This window comes from Littorina saxatilis, linkage group LG7, assembly GCF_037325665.1.
Source record: "Littorina saxatilis isolate snail1 linkage group LG7, US_GU_Lsax_2.0, whole genome shotgun sequence".
In the NCBI taxonomy this organism is placed as follows: domain Eukaryota; kingdom Metazoa; phylum Mollusca; class Gastropoda; order Littorinimorpha; family Littorinidae; genus Littorina; species Littorina saxatilis.
The window spans coordinates 10,724,461-10,748,158 of NC_090251.1; the positions used below are offsets into that span (position 1 = coordinate 10,724,461).

Genomic DNA, 23,698 nt, shown 5'->3' on the forward strand with positions numbered 1-23,698 from the left:
AACGCACACACTATAACACCTGTATTTTGTGTTTCAGCACCGCTACACTCGCCAGGACTCTACCTCCTCCCACAGCAGCAGCTCCGGTCGGCAGGATGGCTCCGACTCCCACTCCCACTCCTCCGTCAACGGAGACGTCCACCGCCGCGGGAGTCACTCCTCCCAGTCCACCCAGAGCGACGTACTCCCCTTCACTCCCCTCCCGCGCAGCATCGCTCGCAGAGACTCCTTCGAGATGCCTCAGCGCACCATCATCGACTCCCCGCGGCCCATGAGGTCAAGGTCGCTGCACAAGAAGACCTCCGATTCCAGCATGACGCGCAGCCACAACGCTGGAATCCCGCCGCCACCGCCCCCAGGTGGTATGGCTGGAGATCCATACGCGTTTCAGCGCCAGGGAAGCTTCGACAGTCGGCAACGTCAGACGGGAATGTCGGAGTCGCACTCTCGTCAGAGCAGTGTCAGCAACAGCCCGTCGCGCCAACTCCCGTACGGGGACACACCATCGCCCAGGAAGACTTCCCTGCAGGAGATGGGGACTCAGGCGTCTCCGCTGCCAGCCGAGGGATTCCCATCGTCTTTGGTCTACGTGCGGCCGGATAATTACCACCAGGAGGTGCCCGGGTCGGTCGTACCGCGCGTCTACAGCCCTGATCTTCGCTCCGGCCGGGAAGAGTACCTGGCCTTCTCGCAGGACATCGCCGGGCAACAGGGGAGTGCCTCGCCGCTGCCGGGCCTTCACAAGTCCAAGCCCCGGGCGTTCCCTCGCACCAACCCCACCTGTATCCGTCGTGAGGGTCAACAAACGGGGTTCAAACGCGACGGGAGCAACACCGGTTACGACGTCCCGTACCCCCAGCAAGACGCCTCTCTCTTCACCAGCACCACCGGCATTCAGTCGTCACAGTCATACTCCTCGGACACTGGAGAAAGCTACGGTGGTAGCTCAGGGGTAGGGGTGGGAGGGGTGTTGTACCGCCACGAACGCTCAGACAGCGACACCTCCCACTCTTCAAGCAGAGTGATGGGGTACCATGCCCCGGAGCGCACCCCCTCCGACAGCCACGTCATGTACTCGCGCATGCGGGAACTGTCGGACAGCCAGTCGTCGCAAGGCTCGCTGCGAAACATGTCCGACGGCCATTCCTCCCACAGTTCCCTACGCAACCTCCAAGACAGCACCGTGTCCGTTCACGACAGCACCACCTCCTCTTCTTCGAAAAGTGGTGGTAGTGGTGGTGGGGGTCTCAGTGGGGGTGGGGGTAACATGGGTGTGGTCCGTGCTAATGTCTTAGGCCTAGGCTTGGATTCTGAACACAGACATGAACGCTCGGACAGTCAGCTGTCTCAGCCGCCGTTCAATGTGAGTGTCACCAGCCCGGTGGAATTGACGGAGGAACCGGATTACGCCAATGTCCCTCCGCCCAGCGCTGTGTTTGTGGGATTACACTCTAACGGATACCAGGGGGGAAATTCTCAGGATTCGAACAACTCGGCCGTCTCGGTGAAGGAGGATTTACAAACCAGTTTGAAATATCCAGACTATGACCGTAAGTTGTTTGTTTGTGTGTTTGTCTGGGTGCAGGATTGTTTTTGGTATTTGCGGAAGTGTGTGTGTGTGCATGCATATAGACTAAACTGACAACAACAGCCTGAAAACAGTACCAAGGATACGCACGATAACGTTAATTTAGTGCGTCCATGGACTAGCTCTTCAGGGGTGGATCAGTTCATTTTATGGGGGGGGGTTTCCAAAAGTATATTGTGAAGATATGGGTGTGAAGGCATGAAGCGCCAAGCTAGCTAGGGGGGTCCGGGGGCATGCCCCCCCGGGAAATTTTGAAAAAAAGGATGCAAAATGGTGCAATCTGGTGCATTCTGAGGATGATCATTACCAGTTTCAGGCAGCAGGTTTTGTCACTGATTAATACCCCAAAAATTGAAACTCAACCCAAAAAAACACACAAAAATACTTTTATTTTTTGGCTGGGGGGGGTTTCCAGAAACCCCCCCCCCCCCCCCCCCCCCCCACCTCGTCCGCCCCTGCTCTTTTTTGTTTTAGTGCATCCCGGGACCCCCTCAATAAATTTCTAGTACATGTTTTGTGTTTCTAGTGCCTAGAACGCAGGGACGCGCAGTTTGGGGAGCCCGGGTATTTGTGTGTGTGAGTGTGTGTGTGTGTGTGTGTGTGTGAGTGTGTGTGTGTGTGAGTGTGTGTGTGTGTGTGTGTGTGTGTGTGTGTCAGTCTGTATATATATTAATAGCTGTCTCACTTTCCGGGTGCAGTTTGTTTTGTAAAGTCTTGTCTTGTCTTGTCTTGTTTTGTTGAGCACAACTGTCTCATTGCTGTTACATGTGGTTGACCTTCCACCAGTCTATGCCGTCAAGGAAGTCAATATCAGGATGTGTGTGTGTGACTGGTTCACTGTTTACTGATCAGCTGGGTCATCATAGAGGGCCCCAAAGGGGGGGTATCATCACGATCACGGGAAGGGAAATTTTAGCTTTCACGATCACAGTTACCTTGATTTTTGTTTTCACGATCACGAACACCTTGACGAATAGAGGATCATAGAGTGATACAGCTGTGAAAAATGTACGTTGAAAATAAAATGCTTTGCAATAATGCCCATCACGATCACGAAAACAAATGACGATCACGAGACTTGATTTTTTTGTCATCACGGATCACGGGCAAAGTCCCATCACGATCACAGAAATGGAAATTTCGGCAATCACGGTCACAGAAAGGTCAAAAATCGCCAATCACGATCACGATTTTAAACCCTTTGGGGCCCTCATCATAGTCAACTTTATCACATCATTATCACAAGGCTCTGACCTATTTCTGTCTCTTAACTGGTGTAATCTTTTTCCATTTGTGATTGTCTGTCGCAGTAGTTTTTTTTTATGAGTAACAGGGTTTTTTTCCCGCTAAATATATGTCAGATTCAGTGGTATAATCGCAACAAATCTACAATTGAACTGACTTAGATCCTGTCACGTCTAAATAAAATAGAATCTAGAAGTCAGAAGCAGGGACTGAGGATCAATATTAAATGATTAATGTTGTAATGTTGTAATGAAGAAACAGAATTATAAATCTAATTGTGACGCTGTTGCTGCTTCAGTAACAAGTAAGTATAATGTGAACCCAGACTTTGGGATTTGGTTCAGTTCAGTAAAATTGAAGAATTGAAGTTATTAGTTTCACATCTGTTTCTTTCTCCTTTTTTTGTGTGGTGTTTTTTGTTGTCTAACTCAAGTTATCATTGTCATTGGTCAGTATTCTTACTTAAAAGTTATTGTCCTCCAAATAATGTGATATTATTATTGCTAATATTAATATTGACACAGTCTGCTAGCTATAGTGAGAACTTGAACAAATCGTTATTATGCTTAAGTTATTTGGCAACTATTTTGTGGTATGGCGGGGGAGGGAGGTGGGGTTAGGTCACTGTCTGTGTCTAACTGCCTCCTTTTATTGTACATCTATAAGCTTGCGTGTTTGTGCACATGTGACAGTATGTCTGTCTGATTGATTGCCATGCACATCATTGTCAGAGGAATCATTACCTACACAGCTAATAGTAATTAGTACATGATCATTACCTACACAGCTAATAGTAATTAGTACATGATCATTACCTACACAGCTAATAGTAATTAGTACATGATCATTACCTACACAGCTAATAGTAATTAGTACATGATCATTACCTACACAGCTAATAGTAATTAGTACATGATCATTACCTACACAGCTAATAGTAATTAGTACATGATCATTACCTACACAGCTAATAGTAATTAGTACATGATCATTACCTACACAGCTAATAGTAATTAGTACATGATCATTACCTACACAGCTAATAGTAATTAGTACATGATCATTACCTACACAGCTAATAGTAATTAGTACATGATCATTACCTACACAGCTAATAGTAATTAGTACATGATCATTACCTACACAGCTAATAGTAATTAGTACATGATCATTCTCCTCTCTCCCTTGTGGTTCTAGAGTTTTGATGACCTTGAGTTTGACACAAGGACATGTTCATGTCGCACACTGTCGACCTACGTACTCCCCAAGAGGGACAGCACACTCTTCAGTTAATTGTTTCCCTCTTCTTTATCTCTTCCTTCTTTATCATTTCAGTTAAGGCCAAAAAAAAAATAGGTCTGTTTACGGTAACATAGGCCCAAAAAATAGGGTCGGTAGGTCGGGATTTTTTTTTTTTTCTTTTTTTTTTTTTCCAAAAAACATTTTTAAGTTATTTTGCAAAAAAACCACCTTTTTTTCTTTTTTTTCCCCCAAATGCCAAAACAAAGTCAAGGGTCGTGCGAAAAAATAAGGTCGGTCGAGATACCGTAAACAGACTATTTTTTTGGGGGGGGCCTAATAAAAGATCTGTTCTCTCTCTGGAGTGGTACTAGACCTGAGTTTTGATGACTACAGTAACTAGTTTTATGTCTTCTTTATTCCTTCCTTCTCTATGTGGGCATGGGTTAGTCAACTTAGTGCTTGTCTGACATGTATACTTTAGGTGTTCTTACTTCATATGTTTTATGTTTAGGGAAATGTTGTTTGGTTGTTTTAAGAGTAGATGAACCACACTTTTCCATCCATTGTTTAATTGATATATGGACAATAAATTGTCTTATGTATGATATTTCTTTCTTTTTGTTCGTCTTTTTTTCTTTCATTTTTATAACTGCCACAAAAACTTATGTCTGATATTTTCAGTGAATTAATAATCATCTCTTCTCTCTCCACAGTGGTTCCAGACCAGAGTTTCGACGACTCTGACACCAGTAGCATGCTGTCGACCAACTCTCCGCGAGGGACGCTTCAGTCCTCCCCTCCCATCCCCATCCCCATCCACTTGCCGCCCGAGGGCCAAGCTCACCACGCCTCGCTGCGTCGCAGGAAGGGGGAGAAGGGCGAGGCAAGCCCAGCGGTAGAGCGAAGCCAATCGCTGCAGGCGGACATGACCCATCGACCTCTGTCCATGGTGGTGCCGTCGCCGTCTGACGCTAACATGTCACTCAGTCCCAGCAGCAGTTCTCTCAACCGACAGGTAGGCGCTACTACAGATGAGAGCAATAATGCTCCTTTACATCGTTCAGTTAAATCTCATCAGAACTGTAATTGAGACAGCATGATTCTGTGCAGCTCGGCAAAGGCTTAACTAAAAGAAAGGAATAGGATTAAAACACTCACCAATATTTTTACTTTTTATGCACTGAGCACCGTAATCATTCAATCTTTTGCTTGGCTTGCCATGTGAAAATTTCCTGATTGAAAAAAATAGTGTCAAGTCCTGTGCATAGCTAGCTATACATGTAGCTCTTTCAATAGGCAGTTGGAACTAGAGCAGCTACAGTCGTACCTGTAATGAAAGGATCGCCTTGAGACCAGCTCAGCTAGTCTCCCCCCTCCCTGCATGGCAGGTGGCATGTCATGACAGGTATATTTGAACTAAAATGATAGACAAATGGACACCAGATAGTGTCCTTTCTTGGGAGGTGTCCTCTCATCAGAGAGACCTCACATGGCAGGTTCCACTGTCCCACAGCAATACAGTGCAACCCCCCTTTTAAGACCTCCACAGATCTGAGAAAATCAGGTCTTACAAAGGAGGGAGTCTTCTTCTTCTTCTGCGTTCGTGGGCTGAAACTCCCACGTACACTCGTGTTTTTTGCACGAGTGGAATTTTACGTGTATGACCGTTTTTTACCCCGCCATTTAGGCAGCCATACGCCGTTTTCGGAGGAAGCATGCTGGGTATTTTTGTGTTTCTATAACCCACCGAACTCTGACATGGATTACAGGATCTTTTTCGTTGCGCACTTGGTCTTGTGCTTGCGTGTACACACGGGGGGTGTTCGGACACCGAGGAGAGTCTGCACACAAAGTTGACTCTGAGAAATAAATCTCTCGCCGAACGTGGGGACGAACTCACGCTGACAGCGGCCAACTGGATACAAATCCAGCGCGCTACCGACTGAGCTACATCCCCGCCCTTGGAGGGAGTCTTAAAATAGGGGTAATTTTACAGAGGTTATGAATAGGTCTCAGAAACAGCCCTAGGGTCTTTAATGGGGGTTCCTCTGTACCAGTAGACAGCCATGTAAGCAGAAAGCTATATCTCTTTTGTTCTGTACTGTATACGGTGCATTTTGATGACAACATCCTCGCATTCTTTTTGAATCACAGATCATTAGCTGCATTCTGGGCGGGGATGTAGCTCAGTCGGTAGCGCGCTGGATTTGTATCCAGTTGGCCGCTGTCAGCGTGAGTTCGTCCCCACGTTCGGCGAGAGATTTATTTCTCAGAGTCAACTTTGTGTGCAGACTCTCCTCGGTGTCCGAACACCCCCGTGTGTACACGCAAGCACAAGACCAAGTGCGCACGAAAAAGATCCTGTAATCCATGTCAGAGTTCGGTGGGTTATAGAAACACGAAAATACCCAGCATGCTTCCTCCGAAAACGGCGTATGGCTGCCTAAATGGCGGGGTAAAAAACGGTCGTACACGTAAAATTCCACTCGTGCAAAAAACACGAGTGTACGTGGGAGTTTCAGCCCACGAACGCAGAAGAAGAATTAGCTGCATTCTTAGCAGAGGATAGGATCTTGCGTTTTGTTCTAATTACTTCCCTAAACACGGTTTTGTGTTTTGATTGTACAATGCTATTTCCTTCATGCTGAAAAATGTGCTGACAATATATACATCTATATACTTACATTCCACGGTTAAGTTATTTTACCTGTGCACTGTGAAGCTTGTGCCTAATTACAATCAAAGAGTTACAAGTTCCAGGACTGTCTGTGAGTTGTCCATTGTATCACTATCAGGTTGCATGAGGGTGTTAAAAGTTTTAATGACTTATTTTGGATTGCGTGTAACAAGTTAGGGTTGCATATTAGAGTTGTATTGCTTTATTTAGGGACTCCGTTTTATAGCTTTTCTTGATTTCTACGAGGTTGTAATATAGATCTTTTAGTTTTATTGAACTCAGTATTGGGACCCATTTGATAGGTAAACTGAATTGTGTTGCACGTTGCATGCAACAGCTTTATTTAATGGTACATGGTTGCATGATGAATAAATTGCAACGGTTCAGTGTTTTTTCTTTTGTCAGAAGCTGCCCTCGGAGAGCGACATCGAGAGCTTATGCTACATTGTGATTATTTAATGGTACATGGTTGCATGATGAATAAATTGCAACGGTTCAGTGTTTTTTCTTTTGTCAGAAGCTGCCCTCGGAGAGCGACATCGAGAGCTACTCCCAGCTCAACCGCCACAAGAAGGGAATCTTCGGCAAGAAAGTCTCCATCAACAACATGCTCACCTGGTCCAAGGTTCGAATCTATGATTTTTGTTCTTTGTGTTAATGCTGTTAACTGCTGAGAATGGTGCAAGATTGAGTGACAATTTAATCTTTGAAATAGATTAATTCTGAAAATGTGTGGTGTGTGTACGTGTGCCACTGACAGTTTTCTTATAACCATCCTGAAAGCATTGAGGTTTATGTGCATGTGTCACTCATGTTTTCTTATAACCATCCTGAAAGCATTGAGGTTTATGTGCATGTGTCGCTCATGTTTTCTTATATTGTTATAACCATCCTGAAAGCATTGAGGTTTATGTGCATGCATGTGTGTCTCTCATGTTTTCTTATAACCATCCTGAAAGCATTGAGGTTTATGTGCATGTGTCTCTCATGTTTTCTTATAACCATCCTGAAAGCATTGAGGTTTATGTGCATGTGTCGCTCATGTTTTCTTATAACTATCCTGAAAGCATTGAGGTTTATGTGCATGTGTCACTCAGTAATTGAACTATCAATATGCTGCAATTACCCCATGGAGTTTGGGGAATTTTTGTATGTAATAAGCTAGCTGTCAATCAGTAATGAATTCAGCAGAGTGGATGTTTATTGCAACTGTACAACGAGAAGTATTCTGTATGAAAAGTACTGATTAGGCCACACAAAAAAAATTGTCTGTTTAGGGTAACCCGACCGACCCTATCGATTTGGCGCCGACCCAAAAACTTTTTTTTGATTTCAAAAAAAAAAAAAAAAAAAAGAGGTAAAAATGCTAAAAAGAGACATTTGGCGTTTCTTTCTCTCCCTTTCTCTCTGTTTTATTTATACGTTAGTTTTGAAACATGTATTCATCAAAATATAAGAAGTGAATGTTCAGCCAACATAGCATTTACACACCAAAAAAAAAAACAAAAAAAAAACTACCTACCTACCGACCCTACTTTTTTTGGTCATGTTACCCTAAACAGATAATTTTTTTTTTTTGGCCTTACAGTAATTAATTGTCAGTAATTTCTGTTTGATGTATGTGTGTATTTTGTGTAATTGTTTTGTTCTGTTTGTGCAGGACCCTATACAGAAACCCATGATCAGAACCAACGACAAAAACATCAAGAAAGAAGCCTGTGATATATTTAAGTGTATCCTTTCTGGTTGTACAAATAATGTATTTCATGTTTGTCAGTCATTTTAGACTCCTGTGATGGCGACTGAAAAATGAAATACTGTATGCCTGTATCAGTTAGAAGCTCTTTACAGCATATTAGTGGCTATTGCTGGTCTGCATGAACAAGTCACAAGTTTTGTATTTTTCACAGTAACAGTAAATCATTTTTCAAATTCAGTGATCTCATAATTGAAATAGTGGCCTCTTTTTTTAACTGCGTCTCCTCACTTCACCGGCTTCTACTACCAGTCAAACCCCAGGGATCGACTTACCAAAATGGGTTTCGACAGACAGGTGCATCAGGTCGCTGTGGAAAGGTGAATTATAGAGAAGAAACACTTCTTGGATCCTGGGGAGTGGTCCTTGATAGATGGTCACAAGGGCATGTTCCACTGCACAACCTACTTCCTGCCTAACCCTTCCTTTTATATAATCTTCATCCCCAAATGTTTATGCCCCCTTGACGTTTGCTTAGTAATCCAGCTGTACATGGGAGACCGGCGGGGGAAGCAGGCGCCCCTCAGTGTTGCCCTGGAGATCATCGGCAAGGGATGGACCGCCGCCAACCTCAGGGACGAGATCTTCATCCAGCTCACGCGCCAGACCACCGAAAACAAGCGAGAGTATGTCCATTCTTTTCAGTGTGGGGTTTGTTTGGTGTGGGGTGGGTTGTTTGTTTGGGGTTTTTTTTGTTTTTTGTTTGTTTTTTGGGGGTATATGTTGGTGGTGGCTTTAAAGTGAAATGTAATTAGGGCATCGTTTCCATTATTTATTTGCAAGATGAGGGAGGGGGGGGGATTGTTTGCATGGTGGTGAGGCCATGGTTTCAAATTTAATGAGAAACGAAACCGATTAAACAAACCAATTGCTACGTCTCTTCTAGACCTTCTTTTCCAAAGGGAAATATCTGATGTTAAAATTCAAACAAAGTTTCGAGAAGCCATCATAATGCCAATAAATAATGTTGACATGTAAATATTCTGTCACTTATTCTGCATGTCTTCCAAAAAACTGACAAAGCATTTCCAGAAAAAAGTTTGTCTCAACGACTTCAGCTAGCAGGATCATCATATCAGCAGTAGAAAACTAGTCGTAAGGTAGCCCCCAGGTTTTGTAGGTCATTAAATGTATGGGCCATCTTTTCAATCATGCAGTTACTTTCATGTTCAAGCTGAAAATAAATTAACCATCAAGCAATCTTCACAAATATTTGTCTGTCAACCATGCTTGCTTATTCCATTTACTGACAAAGTGTGACTGCTTGTTTCAGGGAGAGTTTGCAGCGTGGCTGGGAGCTGCTGGCCATGTGTCTCAATTTCTTTCCTCCCTCCAACAGCTTCCATTCCTACCTAGACGGCTACATCTCTAAAAACCAAGACCACAGTCTCGACCTGCCCAATGTAAGTGTATGGGTTTTGGTGGGTTTGTTTTCTTTTGGGTCTGAGGGAAATTAATTTCAGGGGTATTTGAGCTGCTGGCATTTTATTCTGTGTGTGTGTGTGTGTCTGTGTGTGTGTGTGTGTGTGTGTGTGTGTGTGTCTGTGTCTGTGTGTCTGTGTCTGTGTGTGTGTCTGTGCCTCTGTGTGTGTATGTCTGTGTGTGTGTGTCTGTGTCTGTGTGTGTCTGTGTCTGTGTGTGTATGTGTGTGTGTGTGTGTCTGTGTGTGTCTGTGTGTGTGTGTCTGTGTGTGTGTCTGTGTGTGTGTCTGTGTGTGTGTCTGTGTGTGTGTCTGTGTGTGTGTGTCTGTGTGTGTGTGTGTGTGTCTGTGTGTGTGTGTGTGTCAGTGTCTGTGTGTGCAACGCTGCCTGCTTGTGTGTGTGTGTGTCTGTGTGTGTGTGTGTGTGTCAGTGTCTGTGTGTGTGCAACGCTGCCTGCCTGCATGTGTGTGTGTGTGTGTTAGTTTTGCCAGAGGAGAATTTTTTCCGGAAAATTTGACCTGTTTAATCCCATATCACTTTGCGTGTGTGCTTGTGTGTGTGTACATATTATGTATGTACGTGTTTGTGCGTGCCTGTGCGTGCATCTTACCAATCATTCTGTACTTGTCTCCTCTAGGTTCCCCGACTGCTCCACAGTGCTATTTTGTGTGTGGCATGAAAGTGTTTGTGTATGTGTACGCATCTTTATGGGGGGGGGGGGGGGGGGGGGGTGGTGGTGTTTGATAAGTGAATGTTATTATAATTAGTGACCAAGGTGTCTGGATCTGGATGCTCCACTTGGTGTAGATCGTGGGGAATATGTCACAGGAGCCAGCTTTGGCAGTGGTATGAACGTTATTGTTTCTTTGTGCAGGTACCGGTGAGTCACTTTGCCACCCACTGCCACCAGCGCTTGGAGCGCATCATGCAGACGGGGGCCAAGAAAGGCGTGCGGCGACCAACGTTGGACGAGGTGGAGCAAGCCATGGTATGCAATCGTACACTGTCACTAGTGTAACTTCTTCTTCGTCTTTGTTCATCAGCCGAAACTCCCTCGTCCATTCATGCTTTTGTACGAGTGGAATTTTACGTGTATGACCATTTTTACCCCGCCATTCAGGCAGCATACGCCTATTGCGGGGGAAGCTATTGTAACAGATGTAACCAAATGCACAAGAATCACGTTTGGAGGCATTGAAGCCGGTCAAACGGACATTGCAACAAAGGCGCTTGCCGCTGAACCACGTATGAAAATAATTTTGTTGTATTTTGGGTCGCGTTTTCTTTTATGTAAGTTAGTATACTCATGGATTATGCCGTTCATTTTCAGAAATCCATATTCCACCCATCCATGTTCGGCAGCATGCTGGATGACGTCATGTTGCTGCAGAAGGATCGTTACCCTGAGCGACAGTTGCCATGGATACAGACCACGCTGTCAGAGGAGGTCCTCAGGATGAGTGGAACTCTCACAGAAGGCATCTTTAGGTCAGGGTCGAGCTGAATTGAGAGAGAGACAGAGGGGGGGAGGGGGGGGGGGGGGGGGGCGGGGCAGAGTGAGAGAGCGAAACGGGAATTGAATTGAACTTTATTTGTTGTGGGTGATGTAATAAGCACAAGGGCATAAAAATGTTGTTTTTTTTTCTTCTCACCCTCATCTATTGATGGGGATCGAGTCTCCATTAAAAAAACAAAACTTTAAGTAATCAGAGAGAGAGATAGACAGACAAACAGAGACAGACAGAGATACAGAGCATTCTTTTGATGGATTAGTGGAATCAGCACACTAATTTGCATTTTTGCACCCAGATATAGAGAGGGAGGTATTGCAACATTTGATCAGGGAAAAGAATTAGACATAATCTAAGGGAGGTAAGTGATGATTACCTCCAGATAGGAACTTTTTTTCCTTGAAGTCCAAGTGAACTTGCATGTGTGAGTGTGCATGGGAATTCTGTCGGGGCATCATTTTTTAGTGCCTGTCAAAATTTGATGAATGAAAAATGAAAACTTATTAAAAAGCTATAAAACAGAAAGAATGGGGACTGAGTTCACCTGTCACTTAGACACAAAAGATATGTGATAGTCATGTCCATAATTGAAGACGCGTCTTATGGAACCTCGATCTCTTTCAAAGCCTCGTGAAATCTCAAACATCAGAAATTATTGTGCCATGTGCAAGTTCTCAAAATTCTTCAAGAGGGAACAAAAAGTGTATGACTTTGTGAGCAGTGGAAAATAAGCTCCCTTCCAGACTAGTTTGACATGACCTCATTTACATAATATACACACATGGGTGGTCTCTCTCACGTATGTAGGGTAAATATTGTGATACATGTACATGGTTTTTGCGTCTGTCGTTAAAGTGCGCTCACAGACCTGTTTACCCTTACGATTTTGGCGTCATTTATTACGATTTTCTGCAAAAAATACGCCATTCCGCTATCCGTGTCAAGACTACGATTTTCATAAATAAAATTAAAAAAACAAATTTTTTTTTTTTTTTTTTTTTTTTTTATAAATTAATTCACATGTTTGGCATTGGTTTTTTTCAATGGCAAAATGGGGTGAAAAAACACAGGACTGACCAGAGATCATGTCTGTCTGATGATTCTAGTGGTGAAGTCTCGCCCTCACTCATTCGGCAAGCGCAGCGCAAGTACAGTAGAGAAGCGCTTGACACACTGAAAAAGGCCTACTACGAGCAAAAGAAAAAGAATCAGTGATGCATGTGCTTTTGATGTGATCTTCTTTGAAATTATGATGACTACAAAAATTGACTGATGTGTTTTGTTTGTGAATGATGGATATATGTGCATGATTGCGTTTCGCAGACACAGTTGTCATGTGCGTTGTAATTGGCAACGAATGCTGGATGATTACTATTTTTGTGCCAGGATTACTATTTTTGGGGCTGAGCATTACTCCAAAACACTTATGGGGGTAAACAGGTTTGCGCTCAGCTTCCCTTTGTTGTCACGAATTGTACGTAGAATCAATATGCAAGATAAAAAAGACCTCAAATCAAACCAAACAGTCTCGCATCATTTCTACCCTTCTACCCAACAGAGTGCCAGGCGACATTGACGAGGTGAACGCCCTGAAGCTTCGCTGCGACCAGTGGATGGTCCCCTCGGACTGCCCTGACCCCCACGTCCCCGCCTCCCTGCTCAAGCTGTGGTACCGCGAGCTGTCGGAGCCGCTCATCCCACCGGACCTGTACGAGGAATGCGTAGAGAATCACAACAACCCCAGCGTGGCCATCAGCATTGTGCATCGTCTGCCTGACATCAATCGCCTCGTGCTCTGCTACCTCATCCGATTCCTTCAGGTATGTGTGGACAACAGGAGAAGAACTCAACATTTCTTCTTCTTCTTCTTCTTCTTCTTCTTCTTCTTCTTCTGCGTTCATGGGCTGAAACTCCCACGTACACTTGTGTTTTTTGCACAAGTGGGGTTTTACGTGTATGAGCGTTTTTACCCCGCCATTCAGGCAGCCATATGCCGCTTTCGGAGGATGCATGCTTGGCATTTTCGTGTTTCTTTAACCCACCTAACTCTGACATGGATTACAGGATCTTTTCCGTGCACACTTGGTCTTGTGCTTGCGTGAATACACGAAGGGGGATAAGGCACTAGCAGGTCTGCACATGTGTTAACTTGGGAGAGGGGAAAAATCTCCACCCTTAACCCACCAGGCGGTAGCGGCCGGGATTGGAACTCACGACCTTCCGATCAAGAGGCTGATGTCTTATTCACTAGGCCACTGCGCCCATCAACATTTCAAAACTGTACAGTAGAACTCCCCCTTAGCGACCCCCCTGTTTACGACCGATTTTGCTACCACGGATGCGTTCTACTATATAATGAACCCCCAGTGAACGACACGCGACTTATGACCGAGCTTTTGGGGATGAATTACGACTTTCGCGCATTTGTAGTCGAGCAGACGAAAACAATACATTGCTCCTCGAACTATCACGAGACGGAAAAAAAAACTAAATTTGCTGCTACATCTTGAAATGGGGGGTTAACTACAGAACAGTTTAGTTTGTCAGAGTACAATACTTACACAGTTACTTCCCTTCCTACAGGTGTTTGCGGCACCAGAGAACGCGGTGGTGACCAAGATGGACGTGAACAACCTGGCCATGGTGATGGCGCCCAACTGTCTGCGCTGCGAAAGTCAGGACCCACGCATCATCTTCGAGAACACACGCAAAGAGATGGGCTTTCTGCGGACACTCATCCAGTCTCTCGACACCTCCTTCATGGAGGGCATCGTATGAGCTTCACTGGACTGGAGAGAGAGAGAGAGAGAGAGAAAGAGAGAGAGTTTGTGTGTGTGTGTCCCTCGAAACCTCGTTCATGGAGGGCATCGTATGAGCTGGACTGGAAAGAGAAAGAGAGAGAGAGAGTTTGTGTGAGTGTCTCTCGACACCTCGTTCATGGAGGACATTGTATGAGCTTCACTGGACTGGAGAGAGAGAGAGAGAGAAAGAGAGAGAGAGTTTGTGTCCCTCGAAACCTCTTGTGGAGGGCATCATATGAGCTTCACTTGGAATGGAAAGAGAGAGAGAGAGTGTGTGTGTGTGTGTGTGTGTGTGTGTGTGTGTGTGTGTTTGTGTGAACAGTAAGTTTCAAATGCTTTCATTGATATCCTTGGTGTTAACTTCTCGTCTCAAAGGGGTGACAGGATTGAACAAATATGTGAGCGAGCGTGCTTGCGTGCGTCTGAGCATGCGTGCTTGGGTGCGTTCATGTGATGTGCGTGATACTTTGAGCACATAGAGTTGCGTGAATCTGGTTCGGCTAAGTATATATGCTTTGACTTTAGTGCTACACATAGTTATAGAGATCCACGCAGGCTCCGATCAATTTGGTTGAACATTTGTGATGCTGTATGGTACGTGTATCATTTGAGGTGTGGACATTCCACACTTTTCTGTCTTGTATGATGTATTGTACGCTTGTTTGAAACTTACTCAGCTGGCATTATATTTGAAGAATTTCAACTTCATTTACCTGTAGTTAGTGTTTATATAGTGCTTGTAACACGTTCAAAAAAGTCAAGTGCCCACAGAACGCTTTGATACACACATGTAAGGTAGTTTTCTCAGAAATACAAAATGTCAAGGTGCGTTGTTTTTTTCTTTGAAAAATCCTTTGACCAATCTTTATGTTATGCACAGAATGGTTTTGAGGAAGATTGATTTTTCTAAGTATGATTGAATTTTTTTTGGACAAAATAGAAGAAATAAAAAAATTTTAAAATAATCGTGAATTTATATTACGTGGATAAAAATGTAATAGCTTTACTTACCCTGACAGTTTGCAGTAGCAGGGACATATTTAAGTAAAAAAAACAAACAAAATACCCTTTTCTTAATTTACCTATGAATGTTTATTGATCTGAGTAAACAGGTTTTCCTCCACAGTAGAGAAATTACTATATACGAATGAATCCGTGTGAGAATTTGATGTAAGCATAATGACGACATTTATCATTAGTTCTAATAATTATAAACTCTTCAGCTTATGCATATTATGTGCTTTTTTTGTCAGAGATCGAATCAATCCTGAATTGTACAGACACATTTTTTGCTTGAACATTATACATATACTCTTGCTTATCAAGTCTGAAACTTTAAAATAAAAAATGGTGTGAAAAGTGTGTCCGAAATAAGAATGTCTGCCTGGCTGTGAAAAAATAGATGAAATTCTGGAAATAATCTTGTCAGGGTTTTATTGTTTGAGGAGCAGTTGTGCCCCTTGAGTGAAGCAAACTGTCGCCACTGACATGTGGACTCAAGCGATCGTGGCTTTACGGCAAGTAGGGAGCTCCAGTGTCAATGAACTTTTTTTATTTTAAATAATTAAGGGCATCGTATCAAATGGATCGATACTGCAAAACATGCGCATCGGAGATCATTGTCACAGTGAGGCCAACTAGCGCTACTGATATGTGGCCTCCACCTTCCATAGCTTCACAGCGAATAGCTAGGGATCTCCGATGAACACATCTTTGAAAATCATAAAAGCCGCATCGTATCAAGCAGATACTGCAATCTACCATCCCGCAAATCGGAAGTCATTTACACAATGATAGCTTAATTGTGTCCAGTCATATCATCAATCATCGATGCTTAAATTCAAGGCTCGCTGTTTCAAGTCTAGGGGTTCAAATCTTCCGGAACCAATACAAACTTGACAAGAATTATTTCCTAACATCGTCTATCGGAACAAAGCTTGACTCAAGGAGGGGAAGAGACCTCATCTAATGTTGTATGTACACTTACTCAAAAAAAGGATCAAGCAATGTATATATGTGTACATGATGTGTTTGGGATTCAGTGGATTATTCCCCCTTTTAAGATCTCCAAAACTCTGAGAAAATGAGGTCCTCGAAATGAGGGTGTCTTACTTCTTCTTCTGCGTTCGTGGGCTGAAACTCCCACGTACACTCGTGGTTTGTTTTTGCACGAGTGGAATTTTACGTGTATGACCGTTTTTTACCCCGCCATTTAGGCAGCCATACGCCGTTTTCGGAGGAAGCATGCTGGGTATTTTCGTGTTTCTATAACCCACCGAACTCTGACATGGATTACAGGATCTTTTTCGTGCACACTTGGTCTTGTGCTTGCGTGTACACACGGGGGGTGTGTTCGGACACCGAGGAGAGTCTGCACACAAAGTTGACTCTGAGAAATAAATCTCTCGCCGAACGTGGGGACGAACTCACGCTGACAGCGGCCAACTGGATACAAATCCAGCGCGCTACCGACTGAGGTACATCCCCGCCCAGTGTGTCTTACAATTGAGGTAAATATGTGAATAGACAATCTGAAAAGCCAAGGTCTTATAATGGGAGGTGACTTAAATTTGAGGGTCTTAATGGGGGGGGGGGGGGGTTTCACGGTACTGTGTAAATGTCTTTTATTGTAAGAAATCATGATGTATAGATGATAACATTTTGAGGAGTGAGTGTCCTTGCTTTTGTTGTATTGGTATAAATTATGTCGCGTGTGAAATTATGAATATATGTATGAAGAAATTAAGCCATAACGGCGCTATTTGTACAGAAAGGGAAACAGAAAGATTAGCCCCAAACAATTGATGAGTTTTAAAAGAAAAATTCTGAAGCAGAACAGGTGCATGACGAGACCATTTCAACAGAATCATCGTCTGATAATTGAAATAGTAATTTACTCATGTGAAGGATGAGCACTTAATAATTAAATAATAATAATACGAGAATTTATAACGCGCACATATCTCACCACAAAGCGACTCAAGGCGCACTCATACTTAATTATAATGCCTTTTTCAAATGCTGTTTCTGTTTCTGTACGAAAGGTGAGTCGTGTATGCAAATTAGTTGTTTGTATTTTGTGTGAAATCTGTGTTTAAATGTGCTGTGTATCTGATCTTTCTGTGAGCTGATTTGATTCTTGGTGTAAACACAAAAATGGCAAGTTTGGTTTCAATCAAATTCTGTACAGAATTAGGGTTGTGATTGTGCATGTTAAAGTGTATATATACCTACGTGCTTGTTGCTGTAAATCATGAGCACGAATGTACATAATCTTTTCATGTCAAATTAAAGAACTCCTTGCCAGTGACTGTGTTATTATAAGTTTATGCAGCATTTGTTGTTGCATTAATTACTCTAGGAATTTTTTGTTTTTCTTTTCCAAAGATCAGCAAGTGATCCAAGCTATTTTTCTTTTTCTCTCTCCTTCTTTTTCTCTCTTATTGACTTTGGCACTGCACAACTTCTGTGTGAAAAATATCCCTGGACTGAAAGCGTATATGTTGATGTATAATGCTTGTTTACAGATGAAACTGCATTTTTGTACGAAGAATTACATTATTAAATGTTGTGCTGTTATGCTCAGTGTTGTAGACCTGCTTTCGTAAGTTTTTGAAAATTGTTGAGTGAACATGTAAATTAGTGAGTTAGTGTGAAAATTAGTGAGTATATCTGAACATTATTGAGTAACGTTATGGCCGGTTCAAGAATCGGTGAACTGACCAAATACAAACATCAACCATACCTGTATAAATGTAATTTATTTCTGAGCGGCACTGTGCTTACCTCTTGTGTTTCTAATTTGCTCGCATGGGGTTCACAGAAATATAAGAGTTTATGTAAACCATTGGATACTGATCGATAATATATTTATTCAGTAGTCATAGTACAAATATACTGTTCAGATTATCTATTTATTCATTTAATCATTAACATAATCGTAGCATTAGTAAATCAGCAACTTTCTTGTACTAGAACCAAAATTGATTGTTTTAATCTGTTACAGTCTGTAGTTGGACTGTGCTGCCTTTGCTAAGAATTTCAAGAAAAGCAGCTGAGAAGATGTTGAGCTACAACATTACGGTAGCTGTGGTCAACGACAAAATGAAGGAGAAGAAAAAAGAAAAAAAGGAGTTATTATCTCCCTTGCCATGAGCTTTAACTGAGTACTTGTATCTTCGTTATCATTGCTACAAAGAAAGAAGCACAGGCACATGTTTTCAATATGTTTTACATCATGCACCTGCCTTTTTTTAAATGTAATATAGAAAAGCAAACCAAAGTAGTTTCCATGTGCATGACTTAATAAATGATGTTGGAAAATATCTCTGTCGGGTATGTATGGGTTCTGAAAGACTGAATACCCTTGCTTTTTCAGGGACAAATAAATTCACAAAATATGCCAGAGTTGTCCACATGTTTCAGACACACCGGGCGCTAGTGATTGGGCTGTGCAATGTTTGTTCCTGTAGAACCAAGGGTATTCACTCTTTTACAACTCATGAACCCGACAGTTATTTTCGGAAGTCGTCTTTTCACATGGTCAGTATCAGATTATGCTACAGTGCAACCCGCCTTCTAAGACCTCCAAAAATCTAAAAAAATCAGGTCTTAAAAAGGAGGAGTCTTAAAGTGGAGGTACGTTTTACAAAGGTTATGAAGAGACAATCTGAGAAAACAGGGTCTTAAAAGGGAGGAAGTCTAAAAAAAAATTTTTTTTTGGGGGGGGGGGGGGGTTTAAAAGAGAGGTTTCACTGTAAACCCAACTGATGACGAACAGCGTGCTTTTCTTTTTTTGCCAGTGATCAGCTTGGTCCATTTTCACAACAATATCTGTCTCCACAACATCCAGTAATCCAGGTAATCCTACCAGTAACCGTATTGTGATAATCAGATCCGTAACTTATTTTTATCACACCCATGGTACGCATGTGTAGTGGGGGATAGGTGCGAGTGATGGAATGGCTGATGCAATGCAAAGGCAAGTACAGTGGTACCTGCCATGAAAGGACACCCTTGGGACCAGCTAACCGTGTCCCTACATTGCAGGTGGCCTGTCATGACAGGTATATTTTGGTAGAGATAATAGACAAAGGGACCCCAGAATGTGTCCTTTTAAGGGAGGTGTCCTCTCTTCAGAGGGTCCCCACATTGCAGGTACCAATGTATATTGCAAAATGACATTCCCTTTAGCTGGAATTGATCCAAACAACTTACATCATCAGGAGTTCAATACGCTGAGTTCTGGCTTTCTATGGGAATCTGAAATGGACATCAGACACTTTTTTTTCTTTTTTTTCTTTCTTTTTACATTTAGTCAAGTTTTGACTAAATGTTTTAACATAGAGGGGAAATCGAGACGAGGGTCGTGGTGTATGTGTGTGTGTCTGTGTGTGTGTGTGTGTAGAGCGATTCGGAGTAAACTACTGGACCGATCTTTATGAAATTTTACATGAGAGTTCCTGGGTATGATATCCCCAGACGTTTTTTTCATTTTTTGAATAATTGTCTTTGATGACGTCATATATCCGGCTTTTTGTCAAAGTTGAGGCGGCACTGTCACACACTCATTTTTCAATAAAATTGATTGAAATTTTGGCCAAGCAATCTTTGATGAAGGCCGGACTTTGGTAGTGCATTTCAGCTTGGAGGCTCAAAAAGTTATTTATGACTTTGGTCATTAAACATCTGAAAATTGTAATTAAAATTATTTTTGTATAAAACGATCCAAAATTACGTTCATCTTATTCTTCATCATTTTCTGATTCCAAAAACATATAAATATGTTATATTCGGATTAAAAACAAGCTCTCAAAACTAGAAATATAAAAATTATGATTAAAATAAAATTTCCGAAATCGATTTAAAAACAATTTCATCTTATTCCTTGTCGGTTCCTGATTCCAAAAACATATAGATATGATATGTTTGGATTAAAAACACGCTCAGAAAGTTAAAACGAAGAGAGGTACAGAAAAGCGTGCTATGCAGCACAGCACAACCACTACCGCGCTAAACAGGCTCGCCAATTTCACTGCCTTTTGCACGAGCGGCGGACTACGGTCATTGTGAAAAAATGCAGTGCGTTCAGTTTCATTCTGTGAGTTCCACAGCTTGACTAAATGTAGTAATTTTGCCTTACGCGACTTGTTTCTTTCTTTTGTTGGTCAATCTGAACTGTATTTTTCGTCTAGCACAAACTCATCAAAACGGGAAAAAACCCAATGCATGTACAACAGGGCCGGACTACCGGGGGGGTTATGGGGGTTGCGCACCCTAGCCTAAACATGTACCTCACTTATTTTAAAACAAATGTATTATTGTTTATTTTATGCCGTTTCAAGGAGCGACCATTTTCCTATCTCAGAATATGACCTACCCTACAGCTTCAGGGGGCTTCGCCCCCTGACCCCCACAAGGGGCAGAGGAACATCCCCCTGGACCACTACTGGCAACCCCCCCCTCCTCTTTGCCTAGTCCGGCCCTGTACAGCATTCAAAAGAAAGACTGAAAATAGTGTGCATTCAGATCGTGGTCATGTTTCACAGGGAGTTAAGTTACATAGTGTGTTTATCGCACAAACAGACTTGTGTCGAATTGAACTAAACAGAACACAGTTTAGCTGGTGTGTTGTAATCATCTTTGCTTTCGTAATTCCAAAATGTTCAAGTGCAATGCCTTGACACTGCATCGTCTGCAGATGTCTCCCTGCGGATCCTTTGTTTGTACATAATTAATTATAATTCTGTCGTAAGAGTGCAACTTAATTTACAATGAACGAACCATACAGTAATTGTTTTCATTTGCACAAGAATGAATTATGAGGTGCGTGACTATAATCCTGTTTTCTAAGTTGTAAATTGTAAGTACACTTGCACCTAATTGCTGTTGTTCGTTAGTTTCTGAGTTTTGATTGTTAATGTTGTGAGTCTTGATCGCAAGTGCAAAAGAATAATATGAGGAATATTATTGTGTGTATGGATTTGTTTGTACTGTAGATCATTTTTATCTTTCAGTCTTTTGAGAGCGAAAGAGTGATTTGAATTACCCGCGGCATTCACATGAAACAGTTTTCCCACCTGTATTGGTCCTAGTCTGAATGACACAAATGCAGTGTGTGTGTTTTGAATTTTATGTGATCATTTTTATCATGCATGAGTTTGGATGTATTTAACTATGGTGCCGTTTAGAGAAGTTTGAATTTTCAGCACTAAATGTAAAGGTGTACCTGTAAACAAGTAAGAAGTGAAACTTTCATGTCGCTTTCTTGCGTTTTATTCTCTCTTTTTTTCCCTTTTTTTTATTGGAGTGCTGACATTCTGTGTATGTCAAATACAACTTCGTTTTTATTAAGAGGAGTCAATTAATTTCTTGCCGTTTAAATTATTTGTGGTACAAATTAAATTGCGCGTTTCATTGTGCTTTTCCTCATGCTGCAGTTTTAAGAATCAATCAGGGTTTCATCATTTAGCTTTCTGTGCATTCATAACCCCCCCACCCCCCTCTCCCCCGACAATGTTTTTAGGTTAAAGGTAAAGTCAATGAATTCGCATGAATAGAGAAGTTGAAGGATTCCTTACGAGGAAAGCACAAAGAGTGATTTTTAAAGTTTTGGGTTGAGAAGTTCAGCTTTTTGGGACATGCATGCTTTTCTCCAATATTCATCTTGTGTCATAATAATCATGCACTTCATAATTTTGTTTGTGTACGTACATCATTTCTTTGTTTGAAAAAGGATGATTTGGTAAACTTAATTACTATTCCACTCATTTCAGTAGTTACGATTTTTTCATTTCAATAGATCAGATGTACCTACAATATATAACCTCTTTCGTATTTGAAAGCCAAATATTATAGACTTCTGAATTTTCTCGATCCGTAGGTGATTTATTACGCAGCGCTAAGAATCATTAAGCTTCAAGTTTCATTAATTTATTTTTTAATGACCTGGTGTTGTTGGTTCAGCTCTTATGATCCACTACACATCTTTGCATCATCCAACATTGCCATGTATGTAAATGTTCACACCAAAGAGTCTGTGTCTGCCAATAAAATTGTATTATGAATTTCAAGATTTGTTTTGTGTGTGTGTGTGTCATGTGCGTGTCTGCATGTATGTTTGTGTGTGTGTGTATGTATGAGCATGAGAGAGAGAAAGAGATTTGTTTTTGTGCTGTGTTTGTGCATCTTTCTGTCTCTCCTTACTCTCTCTCTCCAATATTTTTCAAACGTATTATCATTAGATTAAACCCTCCCATGGGCGAGGGCTGGATGTAAAAAAGCACCTGTTTGCTTATGCCACTACCCTCGTAAATAAAGAATTTCTCATTGTCATTGTCATTGTCTCTCCCTCTCTCTCTCCCTCCCTCTCTCCCTCCCTCTCTCTCTCTCTCCCTCCCTCCCTCCTCTCTCTCTGTGCGCGCCTTCGTGAGCGAGGCTGGTACTAAAAAATTTTCATTCAACTGACAAACACAGGTAACAAGCGATAACGCGCAAAATACTGGTTTATTACTTTACATTAGGTATTCAGTAATATGTATTGCGATTGCGAAACTCAGTAATAAGTATTGCGATTGCATAATTCAGTATTGCATATTGCGATTGCGGTAAAAAACTAAACAGAAAAAAAAAAGAGAAAAGAAAACAAATTATTAGACATGGCAAAGGTATCAAAAATACAAAACGCGAGAAACAAAAAGGGAAAGATAAACAATCAAGTTCAAGTTCAAGTTTATTAGTCCATAACCCATGGGGGCATTTTGAACAATAAATACAATCAATACAATCATGATATATGCTAATATAATAAATAAAAAAAAATAAAAAATAAATAAAAAGAAATTATGAAAAACTGTTACAATCACAAGACAGGAGAAGACAAACAGACAAGAAAGTTACAATACCAAACACTCGTTGGTTAATCCCTTAACAAAAAATAAAGGATTACGTTCCTTACGTTAGACAATACAATAAAACACTAAGAATACTCAAGAAACTTAGCATACATACGTTTAAAACCAAAATGGCTACTTTAGGAAAATACAAAACGCTGACTTATCAGGCCAGGAATACAATAGCAAACTGTCAGACTAAAAAGTTCCTGCGTTAATCAAAGTCACAAACAAGATATTTACTCATCCAAATTCCCCCAATAGCGTTAAAAGAAATAAGCCCGTTTACAAACGATCACCAACAGACCGCAAGCTCTTTTACCTAGATTCCTTTAACGTAAGGCTGGATAAATTAGAGAAAACGTTTCACTTCGAACTTCGTTAACCACAGAAAACACAAGTTATCATAAACATTAGTGACCTTTTAGCGTCTACAAAACATTGCTGTACGTTTCACAAGACTAGAATAGTTGGACACACAATAAAGGAACACTACAACATGTCTGATTTCTTTTTATATTTAGTCAAGTTAAGACTAAATATTTTAACGTAGAGGGGGGAATCGA

General features: G+C 41.8%; 1 protein-coding gene across 4 annotated transcripts in view; it reads left to right on the top strand.

Moving 5' to 3' along the window:
* Positions 1 to 22,313, top strand: part of LOC138970657 (rho GTPase-activating protein 39-like) — a 278,436-nt gene extending 256,123 nt beyond the window's left edge. For 3 of the 4 annotated variants that reach the window (XM_070343118.1, XM_070343120.1, XM_070343121.1), the window contains 10 exons: positions 38 to 1,550; positions 4,789 to 5,090; positions 7,270 to 7,377; positions 8,413 to 8,485; positions 8,987 to 9,134; positions 9,782 to 9,911; positions 10,804 to 10,917; positions 11,260 to 11,417; positions 12,999 to 13,260; positions 14,024 to 22,313. In XM_070343118.1, coding sequence (XP_070199219.1) covers positions 38 to 1,550; positions 4,789 to 5,090; positions 7,270 to 7,377; positions 8,413 to 8,485; positions 8,987 to 9,134; positions 9,782 to 9,911; positions 10,804 to 10,917; positions 11,260 to 11,417; positions 12,999 to 13,260; positions 14,024 to 14,218 — 3,003 coding nt within the window. In that variant the 3' untranslated portion in view covers positions 14,219 to 22,313. The remainder of the gene's footprint in view (positions 1 to 37; positions 1,551 to 4,788; positions 5,091 to 7,269; positions 7,378 to 8,412; positions 8,486 to 8,986; positions 9,135 to 9,781; positions 9,912 to 10,803; positions 10,918 to 11,259; positions 11,418 to 12,998; positions 13,261 to 14,023) is intronic. The other variant, XM_070343119.1, reaches the window with a different exon arrangement.
* Positions 22,314 to 23,698: the final 1,385 nt, after the last annotated feature.